The following is a 20,128-nucleotide window of genomic DNA, read 5'->3' as shown; positions in this document are numbered from 1 at the left end:
CCTGTTTAGCATAAATATTTGAGTGATTAAAATGAGTTAGCCAGAGATGGGGCTGGGAGTGGAATTAACAGCTGTTGGGGGACTAATTCACACTAGACATTTTATGCATTATCTAATGTATTCCTCAAAATAAAGCCATAATGTATATAAATCCATTTTACCAATGAAGCTTTTGCAAGGTCACACAGTTAGTAAAACCCAACCTGGGACTGAACTCCTGCTCTAAGTATAGAGCTAGCCAGCAATCCATGAAGCATTAGTGGATAGAAAACATTTTTTTTTAAGTGAAGGGTATTAGAGTAGAAAATATCACCAGACATTTCACATAGTAAGGGAAAGTATTATTTAATGAAAACAAAAGTTTGTTTCATATATATATGTGTATAAATTTACTAATGTTGTATATGCGCTGAGTCCCAGTGCATAACATGTTTTTTATAATGTGGTTGACAGTCAAAGAAGTCTGGAGCCATTGTACTAGGTGACCTTTTGAGATACTTTCACTTAACCTAAGTAAGGTTGTTTACCATACCCACTGTGCTAATACTTTTCCAGGAAAATGCATCATCCCTCAAGAGCGGAATTTATTTTTTGAAGCCCCAAATTTGCAGTGTAGAATCTCTGGGTTACAACAGAAAGTAGCTATTTCTATGATAAAAATTCATGCTAGTGTATAGCTCTTGATGCCTATGATTTTGGTATGTGTGTGTATGTGTTTGTTTCTGTTAAAAGTGCAATCTACCATTTGGTTTCTTTTTCTACTCACCACAAAACTCTATAACAAAGTTAAATTTTAATCACTTTCATAATGAGATATGAATTAAAGTAAAAAAGAGACATTACACTCCAGTGGTTAAAAGGGAAGATACTGGAGTCACACAGATGTGTTTCAAATCCAGGCTCTGTCACACAGTACCCTGGGCAAATTACTTCTCAATTTCCTTACCTGGAAAATAGTGTTCATAGTAGCAACTAACTCCTTGTGAGAACGTTGGGATTAAAATGAGATATACATATAAATTATTATCAAAGTGTTTTTCTTATAGCAAAAACTTAGTAACTTTTAGCTATTAGTCCATTACTTTTAAAGTAATACATTTGCAGAAACCAAGAAAATCCTGAATGGTTACAGGAAGGAAACAAACCCCTTTCACTCCTGTTGGACTTGTTAATTGCTCTTTTCTCAGAACATACTAAATGATGAGTGAATATTATTCAAATTTTACTTTGTAAGTAATTATTGACTGATTTTACATAGAAGGAAGAGGGAAGAAAATCACGTTTTCCTAGTTTTGTCTCTTTAGAGTCAAATGTCCTCGGCTGTACAAATCAGTCCTCTCCATAATCTAATTCTAGGTTAACTGACATAGCTTCATATAGGGTCAAGAGCCAGAAATTATATAGCAAAGCTGGATTTCTACACTGAAATACAAATCCCAAGAGCTGGCACTCCTAAACACAGTGTTTGGAAAATTACTCACATGCATATCTTTGATGAAAGGACTTTTGATATTGCAGGACAACCTGGCATCATCGATGTTTCCAATGCAGAAGGGCTCCCTGAACCTCCTGCGGCAGAAATGGGAATCCAGCGATTACCAGAAAAATGAGTGTAGTCCCAGGGGCAGTCGTTGCAGGCTCTTCCAGCCTCAAGAAAACAAATTGCTTGAACCTGAAGGAGAGGCAGCTTCAGTGCCTGGACCTCCAGATCCCCCAAATCTGCCCCGCAGTGTTGGAGAAGAGATGTTGAGCTCAGAGCCTGAAGAGAAGTTTCCTGAGGACAAGAGTGACAACTCTAGGGACTATGGCCGGCCAGAAGTGCTGAAGGAGGATTCCTTGAGTGGTCGGCGCAGGATCGAACGCTTCTCCATCGCCCTTGATGAGCTGAGGAGTGTGTTTGAAGCTCCTAGGAGTGGAAACAGACAAGCCGGACCAGCTGAGTATAGCCAGAAGGTAAGGAGCCGTTGATTCGGAGTCCAAATTTACAGTAGACAAGTAAGGCATCTTGCCTAGTCTGCCATTTATTTCTAAGCATGTAATTTTTTTCCGCCTCACTACTATTCTAGACAGATGTCCTGAAGCAACCATGTAATACAGTGTGAAATGTGGCATCCTCTGTTATTGACTTCCTCTATGGTCTGTTCCAATGGGGACCCGACCTCCTTTCACTCCCACAAAAACAGCTCTGATAGGGCCTTTTATACTGATGTTTCTTTATGTACGTGCCTTGTTTCCACAACTAAGTTGTAAGTTCCTTAGAGGCAAGGACAATTTCTTACCTGTCTTTGTACTTCAAACATCTAACAAATGGTGCTGCATTAAGCTAGAACTCCACGAGAATTTATCAGTAATGATGGTGAAATGGAACAAGTGAAGGCTCTGGAACCAACAGTGACCTAGATTTTAATCCTGAAACCTGCTATTTACTTCTCTAGCTGCATGACACTTAACCTCGTGAATATAAATGTGTTAATCTGCTACTTCCCAGGGATCTTGTGAGAATTATCTATAATATGTGTATACCCACTGAGCATACAGTCTGGAATATTTTGTGGTAGATGATGATTATGCCTCAGTGATTATGGTATATTATAATGTCACATATAAAATATGTCTATTAGCTAAATGGTACATTTAATCAAATGCAGGAAATAAGATTAGCAACATTATTGATGAAGACCACATTTATACTTCTGTTGTCAATTAAAAGCAACTACTGTTTAAACTAAATCGCTTGAATTTTTTACACTCATTAGGGCCCCTACATAAGAGAGTATAGTTGAATTTCATAAAGGATTAATAAATGATCTCAGGTTTTCCATTGGGAAGCAAACTCCATGCTCTGTTCTTTTTCCTTTTTTAACCTAGTGACAGCTAACAGGGAGGCACAGTCCTATTCTTGTTAATGGATAATTAGCCTTCATTGAAGTCTTCACAGAAATAGAAAAATTTTCAAAATAAATTATTTTGCTAATAGTTGCTCCCATGTTTTGTACTGGGACATATACAGTAGTTATGATGAGACCATTCTTGTGTATCAAGTAACTCAACTTGGTTTAATGAGAATAAGGAATGTGAAGTTATATTTATGAGGTTATGTTGAAACTAGATGATTTTTCAAAAAATACAACTGCTTACCAGTCTCCAGTTTGAGGACTTTGTTTCCCTCCTTTTTATTCTACAGGTGCAATCCTCTTTGTTTATGGCTTTATGATATTTTTTAGTTGGATGTCTAGGGATTGGGGTACACTTAATGTAGATATTTACAATGTCATTTATTTTTATCTTAATGAATTAAGAAAAGTAAAGCCACAGAAAAGAGTTTCCATTCACTCTCTGTTGACTTTAGTGTAACAATTTTGACATTTACTCAAGATAATTGACAAAAGAAATGGCCAAAGGTAGAAGTCGTCGTCCTTATAAATTATGTAATATAACCCATCCTCATCCGGAGCAGTACAAAATAGTAAAAAAAAAAAAAGAAAAATTAATAAGGGTTTCTGGTTGAAATATGAGATTCCTACTATTGGTATGCTATGTGATTTTTGGATCTGGTGCCTATAAAAATAATTATGGAAAGAAGTCAGATATGTGAAAACACTGGTTTACAAAAATGAAATTTGTTTAACATTTATTTATTTATTTATTTTTGGCTGTGTTGGGTCTTCGTTTCTGTGCGAGGGCTTTCTCTAGTTGCGGCAAGCGGGGGCCACTTTTCATCGCGGTGCGCAGGCCTCTCACTGTCGCAGCCTCTCTTGTTGCGGAGCACAAGCTTCAGACGCGCAGGCTCAGTAGTTGTGGCTCACGGGCCTAGTTGCTCGGTGGCATGTGGGATCTTCCCAGACCAGGGCTCAAACCCGTGTCCCCTGCATTGGCAGGCAGATTGTCAACCACTGTGCCACCAGGGAAGCTGGTTAACATATTTAATATGCTGTGTTCTGTGTATTCTAAGGTACTATGCCATAATATGGTATTGCCCTAAATGTATGAAACATGGATTGTACATTTAGAAATTTCTCATCTGCAGAGACACACATGAATTTTAGAATAATTTTATATAAATGAATGTTAATGTTTGCAGAACTCTCTATATAAATTCCATATGACTTCTAGAAGAAGAAGGAAAAAAGGAAAAGAAAAATGAGAATCCAATGAGGAATTAACTTACTTTCCTCCAGTGAATCATTTTGTGATGTTACTAAGCATGTGAAAAGAGTCCTAGCTCCCCTTAATTTAAAATTATATATTTCATGCAAAAGCTTAGTAATTATATACAACTTAACCCTTTATTTCTATAGATATCTTTCTTCTTTCTCATATCAGTACTTTCTGTTATTATTATAAATTAATAACAGTTATTTGCGTAAATTATCCAAAAATATTCTAGCTACTTTGTAACACTGATGCTTATATTTATGGAAACTCTCTGTTGAGATACTGGTGATGTGGGGAAAGATATTCAATATTTATGATATTTAAAGCAAGGACAGAAAATAATTACAGATAAGAAAAGTTCTTGCAATTAGCAGATCATCTCATCAATAATAAATAAGAACTGCATTTTAATGTTGCTGTAGAAGAAAACTTCAGCAAAAGGCACTTGTTAAGAAAAAGTTCATAAAATTATTGAAGTTCAGTCTAAGTTTACAGAATTTTTAAAGGCATGGAATCTTTTATATATATGTATATATATTTACAGATATGCACACAAGGATATTTGTTTAAAGCATTTTCAATGAACATAGGAGAAACATGTCTTTATTTATTAAAAAGTCTCCATTAACAGATAGTTTAGAAAAGTATTTTGTTAATTGGAAAAAGAAACTATAAGAGCCAATATTATTTTCTATAAGTAGGTAAGCTCATAAAAGAGAGATGATCTCAACCCCTAAAAGTATTCACTGTATTCCAGAGCTTTTGTTAAAACAATTTATCCTAATATAATTGCAATAGAAAATTAATGAGAAAATCTTAAAATAATTTGCCAGCTGACATTTTATAATTTCCAAAGTGAGACACAACCTATTGTTATCATTTCTAAAACACCTTATAAAAGCAACTTTGAATGAACTTTTAAACTGAAGATTTTTATGCTCATGAGGCAGACTGTGATTCAAAGACATAAATTCACACAGACATTATCCCAAATAAATGGTATGGAACATGATTTTAAAAGAGTTTTTAAGAATTTACAAGAATCTAGGATTATAAATTTTGGAAAGAATGTCATATCCACTTGGAACACTAAGAAATATTAAACTGTTATTATATAAGGCAATGTATCCATTAGCATTTGCTGTGTAACAAGCCACCCCAAAATTAGCAGCTGTAAACAATAAGCATTTGTGATTGCTTACAAGTCTCTGGTGAGCTGGGAAGTTTATCTAGTGTTTTCTGGTCTCCCTCATACATCTATGGTCAGTGGCCAAGTCAGCAGGGGTCTGGCTAGTCTAGGATGGCTACAGAGCTGGAACAACTCAGCTCTGCCCCATGTGGTCTTTCCTCCTCCAGCAGGTTGCCCAGATTTATGCCCAGGTCATAGAAGTTTCAAGAAAAATAGTGGAACTTCCCGAGGCCTCTGGAGGTCTTTGCTCAGAACTTACACATCATTTCTCCATATTCTATTTGCCAAAATAGTCACAAAACAAGCCAGATTTTAATGTGCTGAAATATACTTCACCTCTTGATAGGAGGAGTTGTAAACTTACATTTGCAAAGGTAAATGGATACAAGGAGAGGAACAATTGGAGCTACTTTGTAAACAATCTACCACAGGCAAGTTTACTTAAATACATTGAAGAATCAGAGTGGTTTAATATATCATGAATTAATGCAAATATTAGGAAGAGGACCTTACACAAAAGGATCCATGTTGATAATTATTTGTGGATAAAATTCATTTCTTATTCTTCTCTTAGATTCAGTTAATTGACTACAGTGATGATAATTATTGTGGAAAGCAGAATAGTGGCTTCCCAAAGATGTCCACATCCTGATCCCCAGAGCCTGTGAATATGTTACTGATATGGCAAAAGGAACTTTGAAATGTGATTAAGTTAAGGATCTTGAGATGCAAAGATTCTCCCGAAGTATACCAGGTGGAAACCGGGTCTTTATAAGAGGGAGGCAGAAATGTCAGAGTGAGAGATAATCAGAGGAGATATGATGACAGAAGCAGAGATGGGAGTAGTATAGGGCCATGACCCAAGCAATGTGGGCAGCCTCTAGAAACTGGAAAAAGCAAGGAAACCAGTACCCCCCTAGAGGACCCTGAAGGAATGCTGCCCTAAAGACATTTTGACTTTAGCCCAGTGACACTAACTTCAGACTTTGATATCCAGTACTATATGATCATAAGTTTGTGTTGTTTTAAACAACACAAATTTGTGTAGTGATAATTTGTTACAGCAGATATAAGAAACTAATACAGTTATATTGTAGGCTCTTCAAACATTGTTAAAAATGGTTGGGTGGTGTATGATTTTGAGTTTTCCTTTGTTCTTCCCTGATGAACATATTCCTATGTTTCAAAATCAGATCTTGGCTTTCTTCTACATGTAGTCGATGATATGAATGCTTGTAACTTTAAGTAACCAGGCAACATTAATAAATATTAGTTTTGGATGATCTGTATTTGATATGCAACACATAGTCACCTAAAAGGATGAATTTATCAGGAAAGTTTGGCAAAATTATTACTACTACTACTACACTACTATAATAAAAGAAGAAGAAAAGAAAGAATACTTTAAGGCAACAAATAAACACAAAGCACGTGTGAGACACACTTGCTTTAGTTCATGTTTCTTCTATGGATGATAGAATTTATGTGGAATATACACACAATTTTTAAACAAAATCAACTCTTAACTCTGGGTAGTAAGTTCTGAATAGCAGCAGTGTTTAGACTAATTTGGAGCAGAACAGGTTGTACAAGTTCTTCCTTCTTTTTCTAAGTTCCTAGTTGCTGTCCATAGTGCTGGGACAGTGAGACCACTGAGCAAGCCCCCCTAAAGGATCACTTCAGCCTTCACTGTGATCCCAGTGTAAATAAGGGGTTTATTGCTTCAGTTAATAATTAATTTTTGCCTTTATTCCATTCATGTTTTTAGACTGCAAATAGTAAATGATCTGATTTTCACAGTAGATTACTTAGTGACTTACTTGTGTTTTTAATGCACAGTTATGATCTTTCTCAAAAATCTCACTCACTTGTGCAATCAGGTTGAATTTACCTAATGTTCCAGCAGAGACTGTTGCTCTAATTTACTTAGGTCCTAAGTTGACATAGAGCATTCAAAAATGAGCTGAACTTGATCAAACCCAGGAAGCACAATCACCCTATTCTAGCTAGTTGTGCTGCCTCAGAATGCATTAATATGATCTATTGTATGATTGGAGGCTTAAAGGAGAACATGAAGACACAGGCTAAGGGACTATGGACCTACATGTGCATCAGTGATTGAATAGGATATAAACAATTAAATATGGCATAGTTTCCCGAATGTTATTTTCATTCCCTCCAATAATCAAAGCCTCTGGTTTTTCATTTAATGACCAATTTTTCATCTCCTACTTTTTAGTTCTGCATAAAATCAAGCCTTTAAAAGCACAGGTGAGTCATGGCTTGCAGTTTGCTTCCACTACAAAATCACTTCATTAGATGCTTGAACTTATATTTGCTCCTTACACTTGGGCATGTGGGGACTCAGGGATTAATTTATCTCTAATCTCAGAGAGCAAGAAACACTACTCTTTGAAGGCAATTACCTCTGTCACAGCCTATGATTCTCCATCTCCCACCCTCCTGTCTCTCCAGTATTTCTGAAATAATTTCTGTCAAGCATAATGTATTTTGTAAAAACATCTAATGAGATGGAGGTTAGTACAATCTTGAAAATTATTGCTGAAATATCTGTCCACCAAACTCTCAAAAATATAGAGATAAATATATTTTTTCCTATGGGAAGAGTTTTAAAGATCTTTGAAGAAAGAAAATATATTTTCCTTTGCCTGAAAAATGAGCAAGTAGATTTTGTAGAACTGAATAAATAGTTTAATGAGATCACTCCTTTATTTTTTCTGTTAGAGGATATATTATACAGAATTGTAATTTTCATTTCAGCATAGCGTATGAAATCATATTTGGTGACAAAGGATCAGCTGGAAACCTTGGCTCGGCTACTTCCTCATTGTGTGAACTTGAATGAGTTATTTCACCTCGTTAATCCTTAATTTCACACCTATAAAATAAGGAAATTAATACAGCACAGGATTTTTGTGAAGATAAAGTTATATAACACCTGAAAGAGAAGAGGTATTTAAGAGGTAGCACCAAATGAAATTTAAGAAATAACACACACACACACACAAAAAAGAAATAACACCAAAGTAGCACCAAATTAATATTTCTTCTATTTTCTCTTCTCCAGTATCATTTGTGTAACTCAGTAAATGTCCTCAGAGAAAATATTTAATCTCAATGGGCTTTTGTTTTCTCACCTAAAGGCAGAAGCTTACACTCTATGGTTTCTAAAATTGGAAAAGTACTCTGGGCGAAGCAGCTTTTATTTCAGTCTGACAACACCTTAGTCTTTTGCAAAGGCCCCACTAGAAGGGCTCTCACTGAGTGGAGCAAATGTTAATGAAACTTTCCAACATGGGTTACAATCCCATTTTGAGATGAAAAGAAAATTTGTTAAATTATAGTTTTCAAAGCTTTATTAAGACCCTAGGCAGAGATATGTTTGCCACCTTCATTGTTCTTTCTGATTAAGAGAAGTCACCGGTGCTTAGTCAAAAATCCAAATCCGAAAGAGATGAGACTTACATGGTATAAAAGTGTTTATTGTATTCACACACACACACAGAGAACAAATTAAACTTGGACTTCAAAGACACCACAAGGATGGGCCATATTTTGTTTCATTTTGTGCTGCTTTTTCTTCACAATATAATTTGTTCTTCCAGATATTTTTAGTGTTCTTTGGTTGTTCTTTTCCTCCATTTACATGTTTATTATTTTACTGCCTCCTGTGCAGTGTTTTATGTTAGTTGAAGAAAAGATAGCTCTGTGATCTGATGGTAACATTCCCAACTGAACATATCTGTGTGCCCTTAAAGACTTTCCGAGGAAACTGCTATCTCCTCTCATTTGTGTCTTGCAGTGATATATGCAGTCACAATATGACTGTAGAGAATGTAGTGCCAGTAACCACAGAAAGATGTTAAGCAATATTGACTCACCTTCAACTGGGAGAACTGCTGTCGGGTTATGGATTGGCATTCTTTGATATTTTACTTGAAAAACTAGTGAGGGTTTGCACCCTTGTTTTATAAGAAAATTGATACCAGCTCTGCCGCCTCTGCTGCAAACCCACTTTCTTTTACCCACCCTGTCTCCCCCTGATGATTAGCCGACATTTCTTCTTACTGACTGAATTAATTCTGTGAGTCCCACACATGACTCTTTTTCCCCTTTCCTGTCCTCCCATGGCTGATTTTCATATGCTACCAGGTTTGTTTTTTTTTTACCTTACCATCAGGATAAGCTAAAAGGAGAAATAAAGAAAACATTACATTGGGAAGGATGCTTAAATAGGGAGAATTTTGGTTTTTATTCAGGGCCTTTGTCTCCACCAAGGGCCATGGAAATGACATTCTAATCACTGAACCAGCAGTCCAAATGCCATCTCATCCTCACCTTCTCCCTCTCCCTAGCCCACATCTTGTCACCTCCAGAGACTATGTCAAAGCAGTTTTATCAGAACTGAGTTAATGAGATGAGCACTTGATCTGGCATCTCAAAGCATGAAGCTGAGTGCTAGACAGTGCCTGACAGACAACTGGTCCAACAGACATTTGGGCGCCTCTTTCCAGACTAAATGGAAAGTCTGGCTCAAGGCTTTTATCAAGTAAACCCCAATCCTCATCATCACTGAGCCCAACCTCACAGTCAGTGTCACATCGCAATGGCACCTTGCCCAAGGGTTCCTGACCAGGTACTGAGCAACTGGCTCTGGCCCAAAGGCTGTGCAGAGGGGAGACCGCCCTAAGCCAAAATAGGGCAGTGAACTGCATACATGTGGGCCAGAAATCTATAGTCTTCTAGGAGAAGGAAGGCCCCAGGGCAGCACCTGGGGCTTCAAGCATGGAGCCCTGGGGCCACAATCTGATGTCTACTAAGGTCCAAGTCTACAGCCAGCCGAACGCACCATTCCATTGCATATCCTTGGGGCCAACTGCTCCTGCAGGCACCTGCAAGGTGTTTAGAACTTGTCACAGGAGACCAGTAATGCTTGTTCCTGGAACCTTTGCCCCGAAGAACAGCCTCAGGGCTTTGCCTCTCTTTCTAATAACACAGGGATCCCTTCCACAGCACTCTGACAGCTAAACTTCCATGTAGTGTAGACAGACTCAGGAAACACACACACACACACACACACAAAACAAACCCCAAGTGATCAAAATTAATATCACCAGTAATAAGATATATTGATATCGTGTACCCCCTGAATGTACTATAAAGGGCAAAATACCACTCCTATGGTATTCTTGCCGAAACTATGTAATCTCAACTTAATCATGAGAAACATCATTTAAACCCATGTATACGGGGATGATATAAAGCAGCTGGCCATTACTCTTCAAAAGTGGCAAGGCCATGCTGGACAAATACTGAGAAACCGCCACAAACTGGAGGAGACTAAAGAGATGTGATAACTAAATTGAGGACGGGATCTTTGAATCGTGGGCCAGAAGAGGGCCTCAGTGGGAAAGTTGGTGAAATTCTAATAAGGTCTACATATTGCTTGGCTTCACAGTCATACTGTGACTAAATAAAATGTTAAGATCAGGGAAAGCTGAACAAATGGCATATAGGAATCTCTGTATTCTTGCAACTTTCCCATAAGTATAATGTTCTTTCAAAATAAAAAATTAAATAAATATTATGATCATTCTTGAGGCGTTAGCACTGTGGAGTGGAGGATTATGGCCTCTTTTGTCCTGATTTTTCCAAACCTCACAGATTTATTATTTTTATATCCCTTTGTAGACCACGATTCCTAGCTCACTACTCCTGTACTTCTAAAACTTTGGAAGTTTTAGCCATTTAATCTCTGCCTATAATCTCAGGTTCTCTGCAATTAATTGTTTTTCTAGCAAGGAGAATTTAAGGAGCCCAATCAGTAGTTCAGAAGCTGAGTGTTATGGACAGCTCTGTAGTTAGATCAGCTTTAAATTTATACCCCATTTCCACTCACTGAGTTTCACTACATTTTCAGAAGTAGAGTGCTTGCCTTGTTTTTATTGTAGTTGTAGTAGGTGTTGCTGTTATTTAAACTGTTGGTTCTGTCTTGATTATAGTCCTTCTAAGTCACTGCATCAAATTCAAGAAACTCAAATTATCTCTTGTCTCAGACTCAAACTCCAGGAACTATAACTACTATTGCCGTTCTGTTGCTGATTTGACAGCAGACTTCAATCTGTAGAATACATTGCCAGCCCCTCCAAAATGTTCACCCTCTTTTTGGTGTATAAAATAGTTTTTTGATAGATTTCCCAATGCTCCTAAAATATCTTCCTTCTCTTTGGAGCTAGCCCCTCTGATGCCAACTTTCTTAATTTCATAGGCTCCCCTATCTGGTCTTTCTTACTGAGTACCAATCCCCAGGGTTGATATAGTAAAGCCTTCTTTAATGTAGTTGCCTGGTTTATTCCTCAAGTGAAGTTCTTTAACTGAACTTAGAAGTCTGGAATCATTTGAAAGGGTTGAAATTCAAGATATTTAGCATGAAGTGCACTGGAGGCACTGATAATTCAGAATGGATGTGGCTATTACAACAGGTACAGTCACCCTGGTACCCTCTTCCTGGATATCAACCAGCCTTTAGACACCAAACTGTACCTCTATTTTAGCACCTGTTTTGCACTCACTATACTGTGTGTGGAAATCAAATGGTTAATACATTTTCCTACTTGGAAAGCTATTTCTTTGTTTAATGTGTAGTGGTAAGTGAACGCAGTGAGTTTCAAACACCTGAAACAAATTCAATCTCCGTTAATGTTTCTCATCTACACCTACTACCAAATATGATTTATGGTACTTAATAGTGTACTAACTTGTTTTATGTCAATGTAAAGTCATTTATTAGATGCCATCAGACAGATTGCTCTAAACCATGGTAATACATCATAATGATGCAGTTCTCCCCCCACTGCCATTCATGGAGCCATGTCCGGAGCAAACATTTAAATTAATTAGAATGTTCTGATTTCAACCTTGATTAGATGTCAGAATCTTTTATTAATGATAAAGATGATATAAAATATATCCATTTCTGGTCATAATGATGTTATAATTTAATCTCTTTCCCATTTACCTTTATTTTTGAGTGCTGGGGCAATTTTTTAAAAATAAATTTATTTATTTATGGCTGTTTTGGGTCTTCGTTGCTGCGTGCAGGCTTTCTCTAGTTGCGGTGAGTGGGGGCCACTCTTTGTTGCGGTGCGCGGGGCTTCTCATTGTCGTGGCTTCTCTTGTTGCAGAGCATGGGCTCTAGGCGCACGGGCTTCAGTAGTTGTGCCATGTGGGCCCAGTAGTTGTGGCTTGCGGGCTCTAGAGCACAGGGTCAGTAGCTGTAGCACACGGGCTTCGTTGCTCTGCTGCATGTGAGATCTTCCCGGACCAGGGCTCGAACCCGTGTCTCCTGCATTGGCAGGCAGATTCTTAACCACTGTGCCACCAGGGAAACCCCTAGGGCAATTTTTTTACTTGTGTTTTGAAATATGTTTGAAATTCTCATAGGAAAGGAAATTCAAAGTATAAAAAACAACAATAAAAACAAGCAAAAACCAGGAGTACCACAGACAAATTTTCTTTCTCTTCCATAGCCTCATACACACACACACTAATACATAGGCTTTTAAAAATATATTTTATGTTTAAAAGTAAATTTGAGAGGATGTAGGGCATGTGTCAATGTCTCTAAAAAGACTTATTTATCAAGGACCAGCAATTGTGGTTTCCCTGAGATATGTTTCAAGTTTGCTCTTTGGTTTATAGGTATAGCTTTTTTTGCAGGTCCCACGTATTTTTGATGTTATCCCTGAATGCCTCACCTCATCCTAACATTGGTCTGCCCCTAGACCCCTGGAGGATAAGGCACTGTGCTGCTGTGAATGGCTAGCAAGTACTAATTTTTAAACACAGTATTTGCCAGGTACTTTGTTGAAGGCTTCATGAGTATCGCTGCCCATTTAATACTCACAGTCATCTTAAATTTAGAACTATCGTTATTCCCATTTTACAGCTGCAGGGTGGACAAGTTAAATAACTAGTCCAAGGGTACACCATTGGTAAGTAATAGAGCAGGGATCTGAACCCAAGTCTATCTCAATCCAAAGCCCACAATATTAATTACTACTCTCTGAGTGTTCTCTGGATTCATATTGTCCATTTTCATACAAGATCTCACAGCTGTTTTTCTGGTATAAATGGATCCTAGCCAGTCATAGAAATCACACAACTCTTAAACTTTGTATACCACAAACACTACTTGATATACTCAATTCTAAGACATATTTTTTCACATGAAATTGACATGCTTCTTGTAGTCAATGGCATTTCATAATTTGCCAGGATTTTCCCCTTTTCTTAGAGGTACATAAAATAATGATGTCATTTTACTTTGATAAAATATGGCATAAATAAACTTCATATTTTGAATAAATACATTTAAAAAGTCAATGACCATTGTGTGCCAGCTATGTAAGCACTTGAAATATATTTTCTCTTTTAATTTTCATAACTACCCTATGAGGTAAGCTAGGACAGCATCATCATTATGCAGATGAGAATATAGAGGCTTAGTAAAAATAAACCCTCTTTGTCTAAGGTCCCTCTGTGAAGAGGTTGAAAAAGGAATTGTCCAAACAGGCTGAGTCCAGAGGCTTTATTCTTTTTTTTTAATTAATTATTTATTTTGGCTGCGCCGGGTCTTAGTTGCTGCATGCAGGATCTTTTATTTGCGGCATTCAGACTTCTTAGTTGCGGGGTGCATGGGGGATCTAGTTCCCTGACCCGAGATTGAATCCTGGCCCCCTGCACTGGGAACATGGAGTCTTACCCACTGGACCACCAGGGAAGTCCCAGAGGCTTTATTACTAAAGGCTAGTTTTTGTATTATGTCTATTTGGCTAATAGAGTTTAGAGTAAGCTGAAATTTTCTACTCTAATGAACAAGAAACTTTGTGCAAAATAACTTCCACACTAACAAGGAGCTTAATAAAGAAGTGAAAGCAATCAATGATGGCCTATTTATTTCTCCTTCAGGGTCTAGGAATAGAAGCAGAGATGATTTTAGTGTAACTTGACCCAAAGAAAGATATTTAGAGATATTTGAAGGAAAAGAGAGAGAAAACGTGAGATTTTATTTTTATATTCACTAGTTTTATTTTTGAGATTCCACATATAAGTGATATAACGCAGCATTTGTCTTTCTCTGACTTATTTCACTCAGCATAATACTCTCCAAGTACATTCATGTTATTGCAAACGGCAAAAGATCATTATTTTTTATGGCTGAGTAGTATTACATGTGTATGCATATATATATATATATACACACATATATACATATATATACCACATCTTTATCCATTCGTCTGTTGATGGACACTTGGATTGCTTTCATATCTTGGCAATTGTGAATAATACTGCTATGAACATTGACATGCATGTACCTTTTTGAATTAGTGTTTTCATTTTTTGGATAAATACCTAGGAGTGGAATTGCTGAGTCATAACGGTAGTTCGAGTTTTAGGTTTTTGCGACACCTCCATTCTGCTATCCATAGTGGCTACACCAATTTACATTCCCACCAACAGTGTGCGAGGGTTCCCTTTTGAGACATTTTTTAAAAGAAAAGAAAAAAAACTTTGCAGTTTATTTTAATACTCATTAGAAAGCAAATTCTCTAATTGATAAAATCAAAATGTAGAGGAAACCTCTAACTATGAGAAATTTAGAAGCCTAAAAGCTGCTGAAGAAGGCAACCAGAGAGGAGGAAGATAGTAGGTCAAGACCAAATAAAATTTTTTAAATTTAATGAACAGGAATATAGTCTGCTTCTTTCTGCTTTTTGTGCTTCTTTTTAATTCTCTGAATTACTTACTGTGGACAGTTGCTCAGATTCATTCTTCTCTTTCTGTGATTTCAATTTTTGACCCTATGTAGATGATGCTGACATGTTTATCTCAATCTTAGCCTATTACCTCAGCTCTGTCCCCCCAGTTTTTAACTCATTCTGAAAACTTCCATGTGGATATTCTTCAACCACCTCAGAATGCCCAATTCTGAGCTCATTATTCTCCACCTAAATCAACTTCTTACCCAAAGGCCATATATTTTCAATGACAACACCTTGTGTGCAGTGACCAAGAGTTCTCTCTGATAGTTTAATTTATCCTGCTCATTCGCCTTCAACTCCACATTTCCCAATTTCTCTTTTCACTTTTCATTTATCACCTAGCCCTTGTCACTTCTTACCTACGTTATTACATTACCTTCCTGTCTGGTATCTTAGTCCTTTATGGTAAACCTTTTATTGTCCAGGCTTCATCTCAGTTATATAATCTCAGCTCTAATTTCCACTGTCATGGGCTTGTATACAATATCATATACTTATGTATGCCATCTACATACATTCTATTTTTTTTGTCTTAAAAAGTACAATTTTATACTGTCTTTCTTGAACTTTGTACATAAATTTGCTAACAGTACAGAATACTGGTTCTTCCTCAACACAGGTGATTCTGATCCAGTAGATATGATACGGATACCCAAACTTCACATTGTCAGTAACCACCCCGAGTGTTTCCCCTATGTGAATCTATTGATCTCATGTTTAGAAATACTGTCTTATACACTATAGTCATTTTTTAACTCTTTGCTGAATAATGAAGGTGTACAAGACATGCCCCCTCTGGTTTACAGTCAGCTGGTTCAAATTTCTCTCTATTTAGAGCAGTAGTGCTGGTATGGATGGTGCTGGATGCAGTTAAGAGTGGGCATAGTATATTATTTTTTCTTTTTTTTTTCAACATCTTAATTGGAGTATACTTGCTTTACAATGTTGTGTTAGTTTGTGCTGTATAACAAAGTGAATCAGCTATATGTATACATATATCCCCATATACCTTCTCTCTTGTATCTCCCTCACATCCTCCCTATCCCACCCCTCTAGGTGGTCACAAAGTACTGAGCTGATCTCCCCGTGCCATGCGGCTACTTCCCACTAGCTATCTGTTTAACATTTGGTAGTGTATATATGTCCGTGCCACTCTCTCACTTCGTCCCAGCTTACCCTTCCCACTCCGCGCGTCCTCAAGTCCATTCTCTACGTCTGCATCTTTATTCCTGTCCTGCACCTAGGTTCTTCAGAACCTTTTTTTTTTTAAGATTCCATATATATGTGTTAGCATACGGTATTTGTTTTTCTCTTTCTGACTTACTTCACTCTGTATGACAGACTCTATGTCCATCCACCTCACTACAAATAACTCAGTTTTGTTTCTTTTTATGGCTGAGTAATATTCCATTGTATATATATGCCACATCTTCTTTATCCATTCATCTGTTGATGGACACTTAGGTTGCTTCTATCTCCTGGCTATTGTAAATAGAGCTGCAATGAACATTGTAGTACATGACTTTTTTTGAATTATAGTTTTCTCAGGGTATATGCCCAGTAGTGGGATTGCTGGGTTGTATGGTAGTTCTATTTTTCGTTTTTTAAGGAACCTCCATACTGTTCTCCATAGTGGCTGTATCAGTTTACATTCCCACCAACAGTGCAAGAGGATTCCCTTTTCTCCAGACCCTCTTCAGCATTTACTGTTTTTAGATTTTTTGATGATGGCCATTCTGACTGTTGTGTGGTGATACCTCATTGTAGTTTTTTTTGTTGTTGTTTCTGTTTTTTTATTTTTATTGTTTCTACCTTTTATACTTTCAACCTGCATCATTTTTTTTAAACATCTTTATTGGAGTATAATTGCTTTACAATGGTGGGTTAGTTTCTGCTTTATAACATAGTGAATCAGCTATACATATACATATATCCACATATCCCCTCCCTCTTGCAACTCCCTCCCACCCTCCCTATCCCAACCCACTAGGTGGACACAAAGCACCGAGCGGATCTCCCTGTGCTATGTGGCTGCTTCCCACCAGCTATCTACTTTAGATTTGGTAGTATATATAAGTCCATGCCACTCTCACTTCGTCCCACCTTACCTTTCCCCCTCCCCATGTCCTCAAGTCCATTTTCTTCTTCTGCATCTTTATTCCTGTCCTGCCCCTAGGTTCATCATAAACTTTTTTTTTTTTTTTAGATTCCATATATATGTGTTAGACTACCATACTACCCAGCAATCCCACTACTGGGCATATACCCTGAGAAAACCATAATTCAAAATGAGTCATGTACCACAATGTTCACTGCATCTCTATTTACAATAGCCAGGACATGGAAGCAACCTAAGTGTCCATCGGCAGAAGAATGGATAAAGAAGCTGTGGCACATATATACAATGGAATATTACTCAGCCATAAAAAGAAACAAAATTGAGTTATTTGTAGTGAGGTGGATGGACCTAGAGTCTGTCATACAGAGTGAATTAAGTCAGAACGAGAAAAAATATACCTTATGCTAACTCATTGTAGTTTTGATTTGCATTTCTCTAATGATTAGTGATGTTGAGCATCCTTTCATGTGTTTGTTGGCAATCTGTATATCTTCTTCAGGGAAAGGTCTACTTAGGTTTTCTGCCCATTTTGGGATTAGGTTGTTTTTTTGTTTTTTTTGATATTGAGCTGCATGAGCTGCTTGAAAATTTTGGAGATTAATCCTTTGTGAGTTGCTTCATTTGCAAATATTTTCTCCCATTCTAAGCATTGTCTTTTCATCTCATTTATGGTTTCCTTTGCGGTGCAAAAGCTTTTAAGTTTCATTAGGTCCCATTTGTTTATTTTTGTTTTTATTTCCATTTCTCTAGGAGGTGGATCAGAAAAGATCTTACTGTGATTTATGTCAAAGAGTGTTCTTCCTATGTTTTCCTCTAAGAGTTTTATAGTGTCCACTCTTACATTTAGGTCTTTAATCCATTTTGAGTTTATTTTCGTGTATGGTGTTAGGGAGTGTTCTAACTTCACGCTTTTACATGTAGCTGTCCAGTTTTACCATCACCGTGTATTAAAGAGGTTGTCTTTTCTCCACTGTATATTCTTGCCTCCTTTATCAAAAGTATGGTGACCATATGTACATGGACGTGTCTCTGGGCTTTCTGTCCTGTTCCATTGATCTATATTCCTGTTTTTGTGCCAGTACCATACTGTGTTGATTATTGTAGCTTTGTAGTATAGTCTGACGTCCAGGAGCCTGATTCCTCCAGCTCCATTTTTCTTTCTCACGATTGCTTTGGCTCTTCAGGTTCTTTTGTGTCTCCATACAAATTTTAAGATTTTTTGTTCTAGTTCTGTAAAAAATGCCATTAGTAATTTGATAGGGATTGCATTGAATCTGTAGATTGCTTTGGGTAGTAGAGTCATTTTCACAATATTGATTCTTCCAATCCAAGAACACGGTATATCTCTCCATCTGTTGGTATCATGTTTAATTTCTTTCATCAGTGTCATAGTTTTCTGCATACAGGTCTTTTGCCTCCTTAGGTAGGTTTATTCCTAGGTACTTTATTCTTTTTGTTGCAGTGGTAAATGGGAGTGTTTCCCTAATTTCTCTTTCAGATTTTTCATCATTAGTGTATCAGAATGCAAGAGATTTCTGTGCATTAATTTTGTATCCTGCTACTTTACCAAATTCATTGATTAGCTCTAATAGTTTTCTGGTAGCATCTTTAGGATTCTCTATGTATCGTATCATGTCATCTGCAAGCAGTGACAGCTTTACTTTTTCTTTTCCAATTTGGATTCCTTTTATTTCCTTTTCTTATCTGATTGCTGTGGCTAAAACTTCCAAAACTATGTTGAATAATAGTGGTGAGAGTGGACAACCTTTTCTTGTTCCTGATCTTAGAGGAAATGGTTTCAGTTTTTCACCATTGAGAACAACGTTGGCTGTGGGCTTGTCATATACGGCCTTTATTATTTTGAGGTAAGTTCCCTCTATGCCTACTTTCTGGAGGGTTTTTATCATAAATGAGTGTTGAATTTTGTCAAAAGCTTTTTCTACATCAATGAGATTATCATATGGTTTTTCTCCTTTTCTCCTTCAATTTGTTAGTATGTTTTATCACATTGATTAATTTGCGTATATTGAAGAATCCTTGCATTCCTGGTTTAAACCCCACTTGATCATGGTGTATGATCCTTTTAATGGGCTATTGGATTCTGTTTGCTAGTATTTTGTTGAGGATTTTTCCACCTATGTTCATCAGTGATGTTGGTGTGTAGTTTTCTTTTTTCATGACATCTTTGTCTGGTTTTGGTATCAGGGTGATGGTGGCCTCGTAAAATGAGTTTGGGAGTATTCCTCCCTCTGCTATATTTTGGAAGATTTTGAGAAGGATAAGTGTTAGCTCTTCTGTAAATGGTTGATAGAATTTGCCTGTGAAGCCATCTGGTCCTGGGCTTTTGTTTGTTGGAAGATTTTAAATCACAGTCTCAATTTCAGTGCTTGTGATTGGTCTGTTTATATTTCCTGTTTCTTCCTGGTTCAGTCTCGGGAGTGCACTCTATTTTATAGTGCTGCATTTTCAATTACAGAGTCACTAACCACATGTGGTTACTTTAACTGCAATTAATTAAAATGGAATTAAATTCAAAATTCATGTCCTTAGTCACATTAGCCATATTTCATGTTCTCAATAGCTATATGTAGCTAGTGTTTACTGTTTGGACAGCATGGGTATAAAGCATTTTCATCATCTCTGAAAGTTCTATTGGGCATTGCACTCTAGTAGCTCCTATACAGGGCTCCAACTTCCCCAGTAAAATGCTCCTAGTGTTGTATGTGTTCTAGAATTCTTCTGGTGTATTCCAGTCTATATGTCTGCCTTTCCACTTCATACTAATGACTCAGGTGGACTTTGCCTAACTTTCTCTTT

At 37.1% G+C, this 20,128-nt stretch overlaps 1 protein-coding gene across 2 annotated transcripts in view; it reads left to right on the top strand.

Moving 5' to 3' along the window:
- Positions 1–1,536: 1,536 nt before the first annotated feature.
- XIRP2 (xin actin binding repeat containing 2) overlaps positions 1,537–20,128 on the top strand; it is a 340,525-nt gene continuing 321,933 nt past the window's right edge. For both annotated transcript variants that reach the window (XM_032637472.1, XM_032637470.1), the window contains exon 1: positions 1,537–1,953. In XM_032637472.1, the coding sequence (XP_032493363.1) occupies positions 1,537–1,953 (417 nt within the window). The remainder of the gene's footprint in view (positions 1,954–20,128) is intronic.

The sequence above is a fragment of the Phocoena sinus genome, chromosome 7 (assembly GCF_008692025.1).
Source record: "Phocoena sinus isolate mPhoSin1 chromosome 7, mPhoSin1.pri, whole genome shotgun sequence".
Lineage (NCBI taxonomy): Eukaryota > Metazoa > Chordata > Mammalia > Artiodactyla > Phocoenidae > Phocoena > Phocoena sinus.
Note: the sequence above shows the minus strand (reverse complement) of the source record. Positions and strands in the feature narration are given on the sequence as shown.